The sequence below is a fragment of the Epinephelus lanceolatus genome, chromosome 20 (assembly GCF_041903045.1).
Source record: "Epinephelus lanceolatus isolate andai-2023 chromosome 20, ASM4190304v1, whole genome shotgun sequence".
NCBI lineage: Eukaryota > Metazoa > Chordata > Actinopteri > Perciformes > Serranidae > Epinephelus > Epinephelus lanceolatus.
In genome coordinates, this window is record NC_135753.1 from 32,620,148 (window position 1) to 32,640,042 (window position 19,895).

General features: G+C 44.6%; 1 protein-coding gene across 2 annotated transcripts in view; it reads left to right on the forward strand.

Annotated features, from left to right (window-relative positions):
* Window positions 1–13,720, forward strand: part of nrp1a (neuropilin 1a) — a 71,324-nt gene extending 57,604 nt beyond the window's left edge. The window contains exons 10-18 of one of the 2 annotated variants that reach the window (XM_033638560.2): window positions 1,713–2,044; window positions 4,465–4,609; window positions 7,232–7,342; window positions 8,040–8,090; window positions 11,328–11,471; window positions 11,579–11,856; window positions 11,970–12,066; window positions 12,179–12,232; window positions 12,571–13,720. In XM_033638560.2, coding sequence (XP_033494451.1) covers window positions 1,713–2,044; window positions 4,465–4,609; window positions 7,232–7,342; window positions 8,040–8,090; window positions 11,328–11,471; window positions 11,579–11,856; window positions 11,970–12,066; window positions 12,179–12,232; window positions 12,571–12,857 — 1,499 coding nt within the window. In that variant the 3' untranslated portion in view covers window positions 12,858–13,720. The remainder of the gene's footprint in view (window positions 1–1,712; window positions 2,045–4,464; window positions 4,610–7,231; window positions 7,343–8,039; window positions 8,091–11,327; window positions 11,472–11,578; window positions 11,857–11,969; window positions 12,067–12,178; window positions 12,233–12,570) is intronic. The other variant, XM_033638561.2, reaches the window with a different exon arrangement.
* The last annotated feature ends 6,175 nt before the right edge of the window (window positions 13,721–19,895 follow it).

Here is a 19,895-nt window from a genome sequence, read left to right on the forward strand (position 1 = left end):
TACAGTGCGCACTTTGTCTCACAGACACAGAAGATGTAATAATGCTCGGATTTATCCCTCCGTGGGAGCCAGATAGTAAATATGTTATTGCTTACCACATGTCCCTGACTCAGTGTCTTGGGATTAAGAGTTAGCAAGAGACAGAGAGGAAGATTTACCCTTAATACACGCTACTAAGTGTCAGAACTCTGGGGGTAATTACATCACCGGGAAACTTACTGTATGTGAGCTCAAGTGTATTCTACTGTTACACCCACAGGACACAACAACTATAAAGTTTTACAGTTTGCTAGTACTACTAAAGGTAACATAAATATGAACAAATAATATACAAATCTGTAGACTGGTGTGGCATCTTTTTGGTCATTGGCCATTTTAATAAAGAATGCCCCATCCAGGCACAATTTACTTAAGGGTATACGACTGAAACCTTTAAAATTTTATGGCTTATTATGTTCAGAGCAGTTTGATATTCCAATAAATCCTTGAAAATGTAATGTCAAAATTCAATGCCAGAGTCTAACATAAAAAAATAGTCAATTTTTAAAGATTATTTTTATGGGCTTTTTGCCTTTATTGACAGGACAGAGAGTGAAATGGGGAGACAGAGAGGGAGTGGGGACTGACATGCAGCAAAGGGCTGCGAGCCAGATTTGAACCCGCGGCCGCTGCAGCGAGGCGATGTCTCTGTACATGGGGCGCCAGCACTATCCACTACGCTACCGACGCCACAAAAAAATAATCAATTTTTAACGTGGACCACCCATAAAAGGAAGGTGGGTTATCTGTTCTGGTTCACAGTATCATCAGAAGCTTTGGTCAATCATGAGCAGTCAGTAATACATCATTGGATAGAATACCAACAACAGCTTAGCAAGGATGACACTGGAAATCCTTGCAGTTGTAAGAAGGTAACTACATGTGGAAAGTTAGGAAAATCAGATTTAAACATGCAAATGCGTCTGAGCCGCAGCAACAGGTTGTTATCCTGTTCAGCTCCTGATATACAAGGATGGCATGGAGAACAAAAAATAAGAAAACAGCTGTCTCCTTTTGGAAACAAATGAGAAATACATCCAAAGGTGCTAAAACCTACAGAGAATTAGAATAGGCTGAGATCAGAGAAGTAGAATAAAAGGAGGAGAAGAAAGTTTGAAAATGCGGACAGGAAACAACGAGGTGTTAAAAGACACAGTCCCACAGATGTTGACAGCTGTGGAGCAGAAGGTAGATGAGTGCAGCAGCAGATAAAACACAAAGAGAATGTGTTTCTGTGTGTTGGTATATGTGAGTCTATAGAGGGAGGAGGGGGGTGGATGAGGGAGATGAAAAGAAAAAGCACTCCCAGAATGCAGGACGTGGAAGCACCAACCGAGAGGAGGGTTTTAATTGGCTGCCTGGAGACAACCGCTTCAGGCAGAGGAATTAGTATGCATGAGGTCTGCAGTCAGAGAGACAGAGAATAGAGGGAGAGATCACAGCAACATCACAAAGAGTTTGGGGAATTGTCCTCCTCACTTTGACTTTCACCATCCCTGCTGCCCCTATATAAACCTCAAACTCACCAAACTCCACTTGTGGCGTGGTAAATGATGTTGAACATCAAGCCTTTGGATATAGATCAAGTCTTTTGTCGCCCATCATCTCTGCAGGGTTTCATTAGTTTGTATCAAAAAGCTAAGCACCTCTTGCTTTCCCTTTTTGTCTTTCAGAGTACCCGTGCTCGGGCATGCTGGGCATGGTATCAGGTTTGATCACCGACAACCAGATCACTGCATCCTCGCACACGGACCGGAGCTGGGTACCAGAGAACGCCCGCCTGCTGACCAGCAGGACAGGGTGGACCCTGCTGCCGCAGCCCCAGCCTTTCACCAGCGAGTGGTTGCAGGTGGATCTTGGCGAGGAGAAGCTGGTGAAGGGGATGATCATCCAGGGAGGGAAGCACCGCGAGAACAAAGTCTTCATGAAGAAGTTTCGCTTCGGCTATAGCAACAATGGGTCCGACTGGAGGATGGTGTTGGACACCAGCGGGAACAAGCCAAAGGTGAGATTTCATCTGTCAACGTATCCTCACACAATGTATGATATCCTACAAATAAGTGCCGGGACATTGTAGAGTTCCTTTTACAGCTCATCATGGTGTCTCTCCCAGCTATATCTATACCAAACTCTTAGTACTGTACATGCCAGGACGTACTTTACGGTCCTCAGGCAGAGGTCTTTTGTCCGTTCCAGAGGCCCGGCTGAAGGGGACAGAAGGTTTGCTTTCAGGGCCCCGAAGGCTCTGCGACAATCTGCCCAAGGAAATTAGATCGGCCAAGTCAGCGATCTCTTTTAAGTCCGTTCTAAAAACATACTTTTATCATACTTGTTTTCATGTCTTGTCTTTTTTAATTATTGTCATGTGAAGCACTTTGTGACTGTTTTGAAAAGCACTTTATATGCTGTGGTTAGGTTAAGGAAAAGAAACATGCTTAGGTAGAACTTTACGCTGCTTACGTTACTAACGTATCCTCATTGAACGGCTTGTATAATATCCTAAGAAAATGCAGACGTTATTGTTTGTATGATATCCTCCAAAAAACGTCCCCATGAATGATGTTACATCCGTAACGTACAGTTGCATAATTAACATGAAGTTACGTGGAGAGGACGTACCTTAAAATGACTCCGAGTTCAATCAAAGTTCACACGGTACCAAACACACGTCTCCAAGGAAAAGTCCATATTGTTGTGACCCTTCCACCACCCCAAACTCTCTTCTTCCAAGACCATTTGGGACTGCTTCCTTGTTTACTACAGTCAGTGCATTATTTCACGTGATCGCAGCCTTCCAAAAAACGTGCAATATGTATGAATTTGGGTTCTGAAGGTTCCAAGTACCCTTTGGAAAGTCCCAGGGCAAAGTCCTTTTCTGTGACCCATCCACCACTCCAGCCCGCCTCTTAACGGGACTGCTTCCTTCTTTTACTGCCATCAGAGCATTGGTCACATGATTGCAGCCTTCCCAAAGACTTTGGTTATACATGAATTATTGGCTCATGAGTGCGTAGGATATGGATGAATTTTGGTGCATTACTTTTTGTAGGAAAATGTACAAACGTGCGTGAGAACAGCCTGATTCTGTTTAACGGAGATATTTGTTCAGTTTTTCTAACAAATCAGAAGCATAACCGAAGAACTCGTAATGCTTTTTCTATGTCGAGGCAAATTTCTCTCAAGGAAATGGTTTGGAATTGGTTTGATTTCTAACACACACCAAAAGATAGTTTTTACCTTCAGCATTGTGGAAAATGATTTGAATACACGCTTCTAAAAATGTCTCCCAAATACATCAGAGCATCGATTCCGATTATGACGCATTTAGTCAATTTTCACCCGAGCGTTGCGCCTGGCAGTTGTGAGTCATTCAGGAGTCGTTGCGAGTCAATTTCAGCAGTGCTTTGAATCACATTAGGATAAGCATCTCAAGTCTCTCACAGCCTTTTCCCAGTTCTCTCTTCCTGCTTTGTATTCTGTGCGACACGCACCGTTCAACCCTTTGAATGGATAGTGAAACCTCTCCAGAGGGAAAGGAGGGGTGAATCGAGTAAGGGGGGGAAACAGGGGAGGGAAGACGAGAGGAAAGAACGCGCAACTTCGAGAAGTGACCCACGATTTATCTGCCGGTGTCACAGCACGCACAGGAGACACACGCCGACGCTTTGCTCAATGCATGCGCTCGCTTCCACACAAAGAATGTATATATATAAGAGCACATAGACAATCACATACACCTCCGAGAGAAGCTGCAACAGCTCGTCCCCAATTACAAGCGTCCCTGACGGGGCATAAATCTGATCCAGATGGGCTGATGGTTGATTTATGAAGAGAGTAAGGAGGATCCATATCCCCCCTGTCCTAGTTAGCCGCCTCTCTCCCCTCGCCTGAGAGGTTCCCAGCATCTAAGGTGCACCAGGCTCCTTCACGTGATCACACCCATTAATCCACTTCCATCAATCCTCTTTCTCCTCCTTTACTTGCTACTCTTGCATCCCACATCCTTCTCTTTTGCCTCATTTATTCCTTCTGAGGATCTGAGGCAGAGTTGAAGGCGCCGAAAGTTACTTTTGACAGAGGTGTGTGGCGTGCTGTCTTTTCCACTCTCCCCCGCCACCCCCCCCCCCCAACCCTCCATCCCCAGATTCACTTGCCTAAGCCGTGCTTTAGATGTCAGCCAGATGAGAGCGATCTGGTCATCCTCTGTTCTTTCTCACCACGTACCCAGCACACGCCACCCATCCACTCCACTCCTGGTTTTCAGGAGGCAGGGATGAGTCTGCCTCTGAGTGTCTGTGTTTGAAGAGCTCTATCAGTCAAATGCCCAGCAGTGACATTATCACCAATATTGTCCTTATTGCTCACTCTTCCCTCTCTGTCTCTGTCCCCTCTACCTTCTGCTCCTTCTCTGCTTTTCCCTGACAGATATTTGAAGGAAACAGCAACTACGACACACCTGAGCTCAGGACAGTGGAGCCCCTGCTGACCCGTTTTGTCAGGATTTACCCAGAGAGGGCCACTCCTGCTGGCATGGGCCTGCGACTTGAGCTCCTGGGCTGCGAGATTGAAGGTAAACTGGGACTGAATGAATCTATCAAACCTGTCTGTTGCATTGTTTATGCTCTGTCTGAAGTATCATTTATAGGAGTACTTTCCCCACAAAATGATCATTTGTATATTAATTACTCACCCCGTGTTACTTTAATTTGGGAAGAAACTTTGTTTTTCTCTCATGTCTCCATGGTGAACGAAGAATCCAAGAGCGGGGAAAATTTTCAGTGAATTGAAGTGAAGAGGGAGTGCATTTAACAACAGCAAAACTATATTAAAACATCTGTTTACGAACTCTCATACAACTTGTGCAGTAGTGATCATTTTGTGGTTGGAGTGTTCCTTCAAGATTTGGTGCGAAATATGCAAAGAAGGTATTGTTATTTCATGGGGCTGCTGTGTCTTAGAGGTAAAGCAAAGTATCCGTCAAAGTGAGCAAGATACTGAACCCCAACTTGCTCCTGATGGCTGCTCCACCAGTTTGTGAGAGCGTGTGAATGGGTGAATGTGACTCGTAGTGTAAAAGCACTTTAAGGGGTTAAAAGACTAGAAAGGCGCTATACAAGTGCAGTCCATTTACCATTTCTACCCGTGGTGCTGATTTCTCCACCCGCAATAATGACGTTTCTACCAATGGTGGAAAAGTTACAACCCACAGTGAAACCTTTTTACCATGCCGATGACATTTCCAGCTGTGTTAACGCATTTACCCACGGCAATGAAATGTTCACTCCTGGCACTCTTTAAGACAGAATACTAATTTTCTACCCACGATAACAACCTCACTGTGCGCACCTTGACTCAGTGCATCCGTTCACAAACCGTGTGTACATGTGTTCACATCTGACGAGTCTTGACGCTCACACAGGTGAGCTATCGATCATCCCGGCTAATGCCACGGCTGTAAGCAGCGTCATGTCTTTGCCAGAGTCGGGGTTATTTAAAGATGTAGGGGCTCCTTGCGCCGAGTCCACAGCTGCCCAGCTCCTGCTCTTTATCCCTACATGGGACAGTTGTCTTGTCTCCATGTTACATCAAAGCTGCGCCCGTAGCTCGTCACTTCAAGTGGGGATCAAATGAAAGCCCACCTGGCCCAGTAGGATTATTGCAGCCTGGCCCCCGTTGCACTCTTCCCAACCCTTACACATCTTTCTCCTCTCAAAGGGCCGCACACACTTTGCTATCTTTAAAATTACCCCTATTTTTCCTCCTGCTCTTTATCTGTCTCTCTCGAAGTTGATGTAGCACAGAAACAGCTCAGCGATATAAGAGTGTGTAGTGCGCTTGCCCTAAGTGGATTTACATATTGGATTTCAGGGAGGCCCATTCCGTTGTAAGCCTCGTGGACTCCCACCGGGAGCTTTAGTCAGATGATAATGCTTGTTTTCAGTGTTAATGCCAAGCGCACACATACTCACGCAGACGTATACACACACACGGAGCGACCGCAATCGCCCTGCCAAATATGTGGTTACAAGCATGTACACACAATCAGCCACATGCACAGGTGCTCCGATTAGTGCGCACAGGTGTGTGTGTGTGTGTGTGTGTGTCTGTGTGTAGCAAGCAGGAGGGCTAAATCCTCATTTCTGTGAGAGGCTCCCCTGACGCAGCGCTGACCCCATCCCTGACCTTCCCCACCCTGAATCTGACAGAGGCTGATCTGCCTCATATTTCATCGAGCTGAGGGAGAGAACGAGAGTATAGGCACACACACACTGAAACCCACATAGATACAGTGCACATACATTTTTCAGGCCTCTCTCCTCTTCCCGTTCATTACTCAGTCAGTGAAAACACACAAATGCACACACACACACCACAGAACGGCTGTGCAGCAGCGGAGCGTGGAGCGGATCTAGGAGCATGCCCACATCCAAGTGCGGCGGGGCCGTAATGATAGGTCACCATGGCAGCCAGGGGCCCTGCCTATAGCCAATCCCGGCCTCTGCTTCTGTGTCTTTGAGTTTCAGCCGCCCCAGCCCTGAGCACCACGCTGTAGCTCCAAGTCTATTTATACACCCACACCTCCACAGCATGATAAAAGGAGGGATGCTAATAGCTCAGGCCTAGATTGAAGCCCAGTGTGTTAGTGTGGGCAGAACATGCTGAGCTTCTGAATACATATTTCAGTGTTTTTCTTTTTTCTATTTTAACTATGAAGCAGGCTGGAAACCCTACAGTACCTTTTCAGACTACATCTCCACGCTGGCTCTCCTTACGTCTCATTTCTTAAGAAAAAAGAGTGCTTTTATTCAGGCACTCTGAAAACACTTTTGTTTGTCTAAAAGGTATTCATTCCCAGTTTCCCCATCCCGTCCCTTTCATGTATGAATGCACTTATTATAAGTCGCTTTGGACAAAAATGTTCCACCAAATGAATGTAATGTGATTTCAAACCCTGCAGTATTTTCCCTCTAAATTTACAAACACTATTGGAGCTGAGAACATGCTCCGACTGTGAGCGTGTAATGTTCTGCAACAGCTAACAATCCACATGAGTGTACCCTCTCTGAACAATGAGGGAAAGAATTGGTTGCTTAAAATATTAGAATGTGAACCACATCACTGGAATTTTGCACATTTGATTAGAAATCTAATCTACATCATGTGCTGTCTCTCTTCTCCTCCACCTTTGCAGCTCCCACACTCCCGCCTACCACACTAGTCCCGAGCACCACTCCTTCCGACGAGTGCGACGACGACCAGGCGAGCTGCCACAGCGGCACAGGTGATGACTACGATGTGACAGGTGCTAACATCGCCCTCATGAGACTGCAACCAAACCTCCTGCCCCCCTCTTGCTCCTCTGTCTGCCATGGCTCGCGCTCGATCTGCTCCACTTTCCCAGCTTCACCTCTCTCTGCTGTAGTCAGACTTAATATTGCAGCTGATCTGCCTACCTGCTGTGCACACTTGCAAGCACGCATGCATGCACAGCTCTAATTATCTGCACCTGTAGCGCCCACCTCTCCTCTCAGCCTCTTCCTTCTTACCTCCACCTCCACAAACTCACATCAGAGATCGTCACATGTGCACATCCACACGCACATCTGCTTCTAAACCGACCGACAGCCCGCTCTGCCTCTTTCTGTCCTTTTATCTCTCACCTGCCTCGTCCTCCTGCACCTTCTTTTCCACTCACTCCTCTTGACCTCATTTCCCACTAACCCAGTAACTCTCCGAGCCTGCACTACTGCCTGCACTCCCCATTAACCAGCAGTCTCCAATGATGAGCATGGCGCCGCCTCGGTCACGTGTTTTGGAAGTGTTACATAAGTGCGTCATGGTAGATATACAGAGGCAGGGGACTTGTAAGAATGAACAGAAAGACAAGGCATGTGCTGATTAGCTAGATTTAGCTAGCATGGATACGTTAAGTGCATGAGTGCAGCAATTTAACCAGGAACCTGCCAGGCTAGGCTAACCATGCTAATGTGTTGTGACAGGTGGTACCATGATGCCAGAGACCACTACTGCTGAAGTGGATACCATCCCAGGTGAGCAAAATTTTAACGATATTTATTTTCCCATCAATGATTCCTCTTTTTAGTAAGTGCTGAATTTATTGTCTTTAAAGGGACAGTTCACCCCAAAATCAAAAATATATATTTGTCCTCTTACCTGTAGTGCTGTTTGTCGATCTAGATTGTTTTGGTGTGAGTTGCAGAGTGTTGGAGATAATATATACATTTTACTGGGCACTTGACTCACTGGGAAAAATCAGCGTCGGAGTCGGAGGCCAGCGTCTTCCAAAGTACCAGAGTACTGTACCAAGTTTTGGGGCGGGAGAAGGGGGGAAGGTGACAGGAGGTGAGCTGCCTTCCCCTGCCTTGCACAGGGCACAATGGCCGTGGAGGACGAAATTTTGGGGTTCAGAGGGTACTGTTAGTGCTAAAGTGCATAAGCTAGCTTGAACAGGTGGGTTTGAGATGGGATTTGAAGGATGTTAGGCTGTCAGACTGTTAGATGTGTGGAGGTAGGGAGTTCTAGAGCCTGGGGGCATTGCAGCCCATGGTGCTGCAGCGTGAGGTGGGAATGGTCAGGAGACCAGCAGAAGAAGAGGGACGGGAGCAGGAGGTGGTGTTCACCTGGAGGAGGTCAGAGAGACAGGTGGGGGCTAGGTTGTGGAGGGCTTTGAAGGTGAGCAGAAGGTTTTTGTAGTCACTTCGATGCTGGACAGGGAGCCAGTGTAGTTGGATGAGGATGGGGGTGATGTGGTCGGATGATTTGGTGTGGGTAATGATCCGGGCAGCAGAGTTTTGAATGATTGGAAGCCTGTTAATGAGTTTGGCCGAGTCGGCTGTAGAGATGTCTGCCTTCTCTCCAATATAATGGAACTAGACGGCACTCGGTTTGTGGTGGTGCTCTAAGCGTCAGAAAAATACATTTGGAAAATATCAGAAGCAATGTCTCTTTACAGAAATCACGACCAGGTTACTCAAGATAATCCAAAGACCTTGTTGTGGGCAGTTTCATGTTGGAACTATTTTCTTTCTACAGAACTTCACCTGCCAACTGTATCACTGCACAGAATTGGGCGTGCATCTACTATTAGCTCACCTAGCACCATGTTTTTATCTTGCGCTGTAACAAGCACAAGCCTCTCGTCAATGAGTAGATGCACACTTCCTTTTGTGCGGTGATACATTTGGCAGTTACCGAGTAACCGGGTTGCGATTTCTGGAAAGAGACATTGCTGCTAATGTCTTTTTTTGGCGCTTTGAGCAGCACAAGCCGAGAGCCATCTAGTTCTGTAATACTGGAGAGAAGGAGAACTCTCGACAGCGAACACCAAAACAATCTAGCTTGATTAATAGGGCTGCAAGTAAGAGTAAACATATGTGTTTTTTATTTTGGGGTGAACTGTCCCTTTAAGGATTACATGGCAGAATGTTTGAATACAGAGTAAATATTTAACTGCTCAAGGTTTTTTTTTTTAGAATTAATTTCCATAGATTTATCAAGAAGCGTACCTCAGCTAATGATTGCCAGCTCTAGGCGCCTCTCTCCTCTGATGTGTGTCTGTTATTAAAGCTGATGATATGGCCCTGAGAGGCTCCTGCTGACAGGGTGAGGGAGGCTGTGTGATGCGGGCCGAGCTGATGATTAGCACTGGTGCTCTGTTGCTGCCTTCTCAGCATAATCACTAATCACTGGGCCGACACTGACACACACTAAAACACACAACACAAAAAACAAGGAAGCACAATGCAAACGACCACAGGAAATTGGGTGTGCTTTGAGGTCACATGCACAGACGCATACACACATACAGCTCTGTCTCCTATAGCGGGTTGATGAGGCAGCAGCCAGCTGAGAGGCTGTGCCCCAGTCTGACCTTGGCTAATGGGCCATAGGCTCCACCCAGCCCCCTTCACTCCATCAGTTGGCTCTGTGGTCTGTCTGCAGTCTGCCGGGGCAGCGGCTACGAGAATAGATGAGAGCCGAGGTGCAGGTGTTTGCATATTTGTGTGTGTATGAACATAACTACATTTCTGTGGGCAAACACTTATCTGTCTGACTTTTCATTTCAAGAGTCTCAAACCATGAATGCTAATCAGTCCTGTGTATTTGTGCGTGTCTGTTTGGGTGTGCACGCGTGCCGTGCTCTCTAATCTCGGAGGATGTAGTTTCCGTTGGCATACGACAAGAAAAAAAAAGTATTTTTCTTTTCATCAAATGGCCATGTGGCTGCTCATCTTATCCAGAGCTTGTTGGTAGCCTCAGTGAAAGCCGCCCAAGAATGGAAAAAAAAAGCCAAAGCCATTTTAATTGGGAACGGGACGTCGCTACGAAAAAAGTGGCTTGGCGTCTGAAGTGCGGTTCCACATGGGAATTCCATCCTTTGTGTTTAATGGGTAAATAGAGTCGTTGCCTGCAGAAGCTAGTTAAAACCTTCCCATTATTAAAGGGAATATTGGCTCATATATTCTATCAATTGGAGCGCCGCCTCGTTGTATCTCTCAAGACATCTCATGCTGGAGTTTAAGGCCGTGGCGAACATCCCAAACATCTCGCTCCCTTGTGTTCCTTGGAAGTCTTTCTTTATCCAATTTGAAAAACACTAAAGCCTTAGCTCCCACACATTTTCTTGCCTCTACTGAGGCTCCTTCAGCGCGGCATGTGTCCATGGGGGATTGCATTGTTGGAATGGGGCCTCGGCACTGTTACCATAGCTGTCTTCAAACCTCAAGTCCCTGCTCTCATTAAAATCCTGAGCTCTCTGCGGGTTTCTGTGAATGTTGCTTTCTCAACTGGACACCATGTCCAGACCCCATCTTCCTCTTCCCCTGTCTTTGTGCTGTGCCTGCTCTTAGTGTCCCTCCATACCTCTTTTATATACCCTGTCACGTTCATTAAAAGAGATCATTAACTGTCGCCAAGAAATAAGGTCTACATGAGGTCTGTGCTGTTGGCTCGCTCTTCTTCTCATGTTAGAGCCGTAACTGTCCCAGTCTGTCTCTCCCTCCTGAGTTTGCTGGTCTTACCTCCCCCACCTATGGGAGGCCAAGCTTTAGTCCCGCAGTTCTTTGCTGCCCTCTAGTGCTTGTAGCTGATCAGGACGAGTGAATAAAGCCCCAAAGTGTAGCCTGCAGTCATATCATAACAGGCCCCCAGGTCATTGTTCGGTGAAAGCCCAGAGCTCTCGGCTATTTCTCCGTTTGTAATAAGGAGGATGATGAAATGTGATCTCCTGACACATGATCGTGACCTTTTCTTCAACACATTTGCAGCTTTTCTGTGGTTTGCCTGTGACTTCGGCTGGGCCAATGACCCGTCCTTCTGCAGCTGGACGTCAGAGGACACCGGGTCTAGGTGGCAGATCCAATCCAGCGGCACCCCCACTCTAAACACTGGACCTAACATGGACCACACAGGTGAGCACCCTGCAGGCTTCCGCTTAATTGGGCCGACCTTCTAAAGCTGAAAGTCACATTTCCCACGTTTCTCTCAGCCTCAGAGATACAGGTTTTTTATCCAACAGGTGGATCAGGGAACTTCATCTACACCTTGGCGACAAGTCCCCAAGAGACCGAGGTGGCTCGGCTGGTCAGCCCCATGGTCAGCTCCCCGGACTCAGACCTGTGCGTGTCCTTTTGGTACCACATGTTCGGGCCGCACATTGGCACGCTGCATATCAAACAGCGCAAACAGACAGTTGACGGACCGGCCGACATCCTGCTGTGGACAGTCAGTGGTCACCAAGGCAACCGCTGGAGGGAAGGCCGTGTCCTTGTGCCCCGCACTAACAAACCCTATCAGGTAAATCAAAATTGGCCTGTGACTTGTCTGGCCATTTACCACGACACCCATGCTCTTTCCATTGTGGCATTCAAGAAAAGGTTGCCGAAAAGTCACTCTCTGTTTTTTTTAAGGTGGTGATCGAAGGTCTGGTGGAGAGAAATAGCTGGGGAGACATTGCTGTGGATGACATTAAGGTTCTCAATGGACTCAGCATGGGGGAGTGTAAAGGTGAGGCTTTTAGTGGTCATAGTTACAATGCCCGCATTCAGTTCTTTATCTGAATTATGACTCAACAGTTTTCTTTCGAGGTCTGATCTCATTAGAGTTTCTGTTTGAACAGATCCTGACGTGCCCACAGAGCCGATGCTACCAGAAGATCACATCAATGATATCCGTAAGTCATTTTACATGGAGGGTATATTCAGTGTTATCCGTTTTTTTGGTAGCCACGTGCACTCCATCAGATTCTTCATCAGCCCCATTTCACCAAGCAGTACAGTTCAGTTCAGTTATGGTACACTTTTTGTCTATTTCCACTGTAAAATGTTGTGGGTGGTACCACTGGAACTGTTCTGTACTGTCCCCATTTTCACAAATGTAAAAGATAATATTTTAATAATAATAATAATAATAATATTTGGGGGTGGGGGTTTGCCTAGGGCCCTGAATGTCCTAGGTCCGGCACTTGTTGCACCTCACATCTCATCTTCCTTTTCTGCCTCTCCCCTCCAGTTGAGGAAATCACTGAATACCCAGACTTTGTGGAAACCAATCAGATCAGCGGAGCGGGCAACATGCTGAAGACGCTCGACCCCATCCTCATCACTATCATCGCCATGTCCGCCCTGGGAGTCTTCCTAGGCGCCATCTGCGGCGTGGTCTTGTACTGCGCCTGCTCACATGGAGGCATGTCGGACAGGAACTTATCAGCCCTGGAGAACTATAACTTTGAACTAGTGGACGGTGTCAAGCTAAAGAAGGACAAACTCAACGTACAGAGCTCGTACTCAGAGGCGTGAGCTTGGACTGAGTGTGTTCGGTGTGACTGTATGACGCGCAGAGCTCACAGAGTGCGCATAAGACTTGCTACAGGCATATCCTCCCATATATCGACGAGTAGGTAGGCTCAAAGGACTGCCGACGCCCTCAACTTGCTGGATGAGGGACAGGTTCAGGAACCAATGGGAGGTTTGGACTGATCCACGCTTTTCTCAGGAGCTGCAGTAAAAAGAACCTACCAGTAGGGGACACTGTGTACAAATAAAATACAGAAAAAAAATATGTACAGATGATTTAGATGATATTTTAATTTTCTATTTTGATTTTCATTCATTTTTACAATCGGATGCTGGTGTTGAGACCAATTTATTAATAATGTTTAAAGTATTTATCGTTTTCTGGGAAAGAAATGTTTTTTTTTTATTATTATCAGTTCATGAAGGCTGTTTATTTTCAACTTTTGAAAGAGACGTATCAAAATCCTAAATGAACCATATCCGGCAAAAACTGTAGATTTGCCCGTGGCGTGGCATACAGGGTGTGCCCATAACCCATGACCCTGAAACATGTACCCTTTCCCCTTCGACCTCTATCACTCTAAAGTGAGGGTCCTATTCATGGCAATGTATGGTTCTGACAGTGCCTTTAGTACATTTCGGTTGGCCTCCTCTGTTGATCCGGGTGTTTTTTACTGTACTTGGCTTAAGTTATGATGACAGGAAACAGGGGCACATTATCGTATAAATACCTGCAGAATGGGGTTACAGTCGATCACAGCGCTTTGTTTTGTTCTTTTGTTGTTTTCTGTCCAAAAACCACACACTGTAAATAAGTTTTAATATATTTTATTGCCCTTTTTAAAGAAAGTAAAAAGGAAAAAAGCTGCAGTATCCCTTTTTTCATGGGTTTGTTTGTGTGTGTAAATACAATCTTCTGACTGTTTTGTGGAAGGTGCAGTGTTACGATTTTTAATTTTCAAATTGCTTTTTACTCAGACGAGTAAGATTTGTGTGATATTACAGTGATCTCAATGTGCATTCAAGCCATCTGTCATCGAAAACGCCCAATTCACGAAAACCACCGAAGGACAAATGAATCAGAAGGTAACAAAAAAAAAAAAAAAAAAGCTATCACGACGAACTCTTTTTCAACTAATCTCATGTCTTCATTATATCTCAGCTGTGACTGGTCACCAAACATTCACACCAATTGTTAATGGCAGAGGAGGTGATTAAATATGTCAAATGTCTGCCAGCATACCAAAAAAAAAACAACAATCAACATTGCTTTGCTTCAGCTAACACTTAGCCTAGCCTGTCACCTCCAAACGTCACTGTGGATTGTTCACTGAAGAAGTGCTATCTGGACAATGCAGCTTGAATGCACTTTGTTACTGATCCCCTCGTGATAGGAGCCTATCATCAGAGGGGTAAACACACTAACTGAAGAATGGTGCTATCATTACTTTAGCCAGACACGTTTGTCTCATGATTAAAAAAAAGAAAAAGAAAGAAACAACCCAGTTTGTATTGTTCACATGCTGTATTGTAGCTTAAGGCCTCTCGGACCACAAAGAGTTTTTACGTGTTTCACGTGTAGCAGCCATAACGTTGTGATGTCAGAGCTGATGTCATTAGGATGGGACACTGGTACGGCGGGGGATGGAGTGGCGTCACCTGAATCAGGTCACCTGGCCTCCCCTCCGCGGCTTTACCAAAGGATGGTTGCCCCCTTCTTGTTCACTGGGGGGTTCTCACTCACACACTAAAGTACTATAAGACCACGGCTCACCGGTGGTCATCACTCACAAAGGAACACTTGCTTGAGCGCCAGCAGAGGAAATCAGGACGACAGGACGCTTGTAGAGAAGAGCAATGTGTGTTTTTTCTATCTCTTTTTAAGCTTAAAAGAAGCGCAAATATCACCTCAGTGTGAACTCTTCAAATCTCTGGTGAGACTCTTGTTTGCAGATGGATGGATGGGGTGATCCCACCACGAGACACGACAAGGGGAAGAGACTCTGTGTGAACTCCCTGTGAGAGCGACAGTATCAGGACACAAGGGCCCACAGGACCGTAACCCTTTTTTTTCCGCACCACAATCAAACAATCAAAAACTTGATCCTGAGAAGGGTGGCGTCTTTTACATCTGTGTGCTTTGTGTGTCGTGCCGTGGTGAACACATTCTCAGCTTGTTCTTTTTTCAGATTTGACCTCCCACTCCTCTTCGACCTCTACACTTTTCCGTCTGCGCTCTCAGCTATGGAGGACTGTAGCTCCGGCGATGTCTGCTAAACTAGAGAAAAAGGATACTGTAGCGTGGACTCAAAACAAACAATGTTGCACTGATAAATATATTTAAGAGGTTTATGTGTTTATAGCGTTCATTTGCAAAAAAGAAAAACAGAAGAAATTCAAAAACAAAAAACACGTGTTCATTTCTTTCATCTTTTTTATATTATATATATATAAATATAGTTTCAGATTATGTGATATAATTCTGAAATGTAAAAATATTAAGATGTTTTCATTATTGAAAAAGGCATAAAAGATTTTCCAACAGTAATGTCCCTCCCTGTCCATTTACATGGCATATTAACGCTTCGTTTTGTACTGTCATTCAAATTTTGTGCAGATTTTGTTTTGTTTTTTACAAGAACAAGAAAATAAGACTTTTATTTTCAATACTGCTTCTGTAATTTGCTGTTGTAGGAAAAAATGAATAAACAGCAAGGCCTTAAAAAGAAAAGGGAATATTTGTGTTGTGATCCAGAGTCTGAAACGCCACCTCGTCTCAGTCAGATCGACATCACAGCCGTGCTGTAAAGGGTTAACCAGCAGCCTCAGGAGCGGCTCTTTGAAGCAACATCTGTTTTTTGCATCAAAGTAATGTGGAAGCACTTTTACAGCAAGACAGTGATGTAAACAAGAGGGTTTTGTCTCTTCCTGTCTCACAGCCATCGCTTTCCAAAGATATGAATAAAAGGCATCTTCATATGAAGGAGGCTGATCATTTATTTGGTTATTAATCAATTACAGTGCAGTCAAAGGGAAGCCACACCCATTTTCAAAATTCATTCCTATTCCTATGGTCTAAGATAGTCTGAAAAACATAAAACATAAACAACTCCCACAGCTGGAGTGCTAAAACTCACATTTGTGATGTCATAGGGTTTAAAGTCTGGAGCTCTACAGAAAATGACTCAGAGCACAGACGCAGAGGGAGATGTTCTGCATATAGACTGATTTGTTTACAATAAATAAGGGGTGGCACAGTGGAGCAGTGGTTAGCAAGAGTGTTCCTGGTTCAAATCCAGGGTGAGGGAGCTTTTCTGTGCGGAGTTTGCATCTTCTCCTCATGTCAGCGTGGGTTTCCTCCAGGTGCTCCAGCTTCCTCCCACAGTCCAAAGACATGCAGGTTAATTGGTGACTCTAAATTGTCCGTAGGTGTGAATGTGAGTGTGAATGGTTGTCTGTCTCTATGTGTCAGCCCTGTGATAGTCTGGTGACCTGTCCAGGGTGAACCCTGCCTCTCACCCAGTGTCAGCTGGGATAGACTCCAGCTCCAGTTATCACAAAATCCCACGGCACACCTGGATTGGCATCACACCATTTGAGAGCCACTGCTGTATAGTGTATAACTGGAGGTCCCTGCTCAATCGCTCTCTTTCAGCTTGGCCTGAAAAACGTGGAAGAGTTCATACTGTGGAGAGTGTTTCATACATTAGTAAACTATAAGTATACAATGAAAGGACGTCTTGCTGCCTCTCACAGCAGCTGTAGTCTGAGAAAAATATAACTTCATTCACTGGGCCAACAGACGGTGACATTTAAGGTGGAACGCTTATGTAGCCCAGAGGGTTAAATAAGCCATTAAAAAGATGAATAAATAAACACATCTCTGTTTTAACATCTATAAATTCATACCATTCAATTTGAAATAATACAATTCTCTTAAACAGCACACATAAATGTGTTCAAGAGTGTAAAAGTGTTTAAAAGTATGAGAGATAAAACAGCCAATAAACACAGAGATCACGTTCACCTCAGCCAATCAGATGCTTAAGCCACCTCCCGACCTTCCACTGATTGGTCACACCAGCGCAGTGAAAGGGCAGTTAGCCTTGGTTGAACCGTTGATGAGAGGAAACGACTCTACGAAAGTGGTAAGAAACTGAGTGGAACATGATGGAAAAGTGAATTAAAAGCTAAAACTACAGTGTGGAAAAAGGAAGAGAGACGCCGTCTGTGTCTGTATAAATGTGAGCAGAGTAGGCCGGACGCCATTTCCGAGCCTACACACTGCTACAGTGCACTGGTGAGATGAGTCAACTGTTAGCAAGTTACAAGTTAGCATATGAACAACTGCTAGCGCGCGGCTAATTAGCATGAATGTCGGCTAGCATGCTGCTAATTAGCATATTAACATCAGCTAGCTCGCGGCTAATTAGCATATGAACGCCCCTAGCTTGCGACTAATTAGCATATTAATGTCCGCTAGCACGCTGCTAATTAGCATGTTAACGTCCGTTAGCATGCGGCTAATTAGCATAAAGTAAGCTAGTTTCAGTGCTTATTGTCACCATGTAAAATCCCATTTGACTATGCTAAATTTCTTAGCGGTTGAAAATCGGACATGTAATGGTGTCTAAAATATACTGCAGCTAAACAGACATGTTCTGTTATGTTGCTGTATTAAGGAGACTGACATTTATATTGTTTCTATGCCATTTGCCATTATGCCATTTCTGAGTTATTTGCTGCAGTTAAAGTGCTGACGGCAGTAATAATTGAACATATGTATGCAAAAATTGAGGAATAGTTTAAAGGTACATCAGTGACCACATTTATGCTGTTAATTTTGTTGTATTGTTTTTTGCATTAAGGTGAATTTACTAGCTTTATTCTATGATCAATGATGTTCATAAAATTAGCACAAATGTGATTTTATCTTGACCTCATTCATAGGTCAGGTTTTTTTTGAGTCCCCTTAAGAAGAGCTGAAAGAGCCATCAGCAGAGATCCCAGGAATACAGAGGTGATTTCAGAGAGAACCTTTTCCAGTACTGGATGGCGAGCCCAGCCCGTGAGATACAGAACCTGTCGCTGCCGTAAGGACGATGTTAACTGAACCTCCACGTCAAGTGCAGTAGAATTGAAGTGAACACACACACACACATACATCAGAGACCATACCTTCCTTTCTTCGTGCTGGTCCCACACTGGAGTTAAGTTTAAGTTTAAGTTGGATTGTTGTTTAAGTTGGATTGCGAATTGAATTTAACAATATACCCAGGTCTTTATTTTTTATGAGCACACAGTTTATTTAGTATATTATTTTATTTTGTTCTGAAAATGTCGGTGGCAGACTGATAGAAGAGGAAATACAGTGAGTGCCGCCCACATTTAAGGGTAATGTTTGCCGAGGAAATGCTTGGGTCAAGGTACCATGTCTGAAGGGTACATTTGGTTCCAAAGGTACCATACAGAAAGTGTAGAAACTTGACTTTACTTCTCTGGTGTATGGCTTTGAGAGAGAGTAGCTCATGTTCACAATTATTGATTGAACTCTCCAGGGCCTTTGGAAATAACACAGTGGAATTCTCATTTTAGGTGGTGTTCCCCTTTAAGTTGTTTTGGTGGATTTAATAGGAGAGTAAATACAACTTATTAACTAATTTACTGTGACACCGAGTAATAAATGGTGAACATTTCTGCCGAGATCTTACAGCAGATGGAAACAACTCCAGTGGAGTCTCTAATGTGAGGACTCTCCACCTATTAGAGTGGTAAACAGTGGTTAGGATCATGGCATGGAGCGAAGGGCGGGTGCTGACCACTAATGAGAAGCTGATGTGCGCCACACTCAGCTGCTCAGCTGCTTTTCTTGTTGCTCTATCATTAGCAGAAATTACGCTTAGTCTTCATTTTCACTGATTTGTTTTTCATCTAAGCACATCCTAAAGCACTGCTGTGTTATTCTGGCAGGACATCGACAGGAAATGACTTTGAATACCAGAGAATATGAAAGGTAGTTAGTTTTATAGTTTCATTTAAATTCCACCTCTGAATGTGAGACAAAAGTAAGAATATCAGCAATTATGTGGGGTGCCTAATGTCTTTAAACATTAGCAGATCTTAGATAAATAGCAGCAACGCTTAGTCCCCATTATCATAAACAAGCAAATTAGACTCGTAACATCATTTGGCTGCGTATTCTTCACACACAATTAACTACAAGAGATTTGTAACCAAGCAACACCACCAGATCCTTTTTATCTCCTCTAAAACTGCTTGAACCGAGGATCTCGCAAAGCAGTGCTCGGTATTAATTAATTAATTAGTCAAGCAAGCAAGAGGCAAAGCATCATCAATCATTTATTTGTGTTGCATACTTAATGGAGAATTGGGATGCTCTGCAGAACATTCAAAGAATTTAAAAACCAAACAATGCAGTCATACAAAGACACACCCTTTTAATAAACTGCTCAGTTATTGCCAATGATGTATGACTGGATACTCGTGAAATATTTTCATTAACAGTGTCTTATAAATTGTTTAAGACCTTTACAGGGACAGTTCATCCCAGAATCAAAACAACATATTTTTCCTCTTACCTGTAGTGCTGTTTATTAATCTAGTTTTGGTGTGAGCTGCCAAGTGTTGGAAAATCAGCAGTAGAGGTGTTTGACTTCTCTTTTATACAATGGAACTGGATGGCACTCAGCAATGTCTGAACAGAAATCATGATGTAGTTACTCGAGATAATCCACAGACCTTGTTGTGAGCAGTTTCATGCAGTAACTATTTCCAGTCTACCGAACTACACCTGCCAATCATAGAATAGCCAGCTGGCTTGCATACTGCAAAATCTGTCTGGATGTAATAGAACATCCTGGTATTTTTTGCATACTGCATTTGACATTCTATGTATTGGGACATGTTGAAATCTTTTTCTGACATACTATTAGTATGGTAGTGTGGGTATTGGAACACACAGCAGGGTTGTCTGACCTGCCATTTTCCATCCACCCACCAGATGTCCCTGCACTCTTCTTT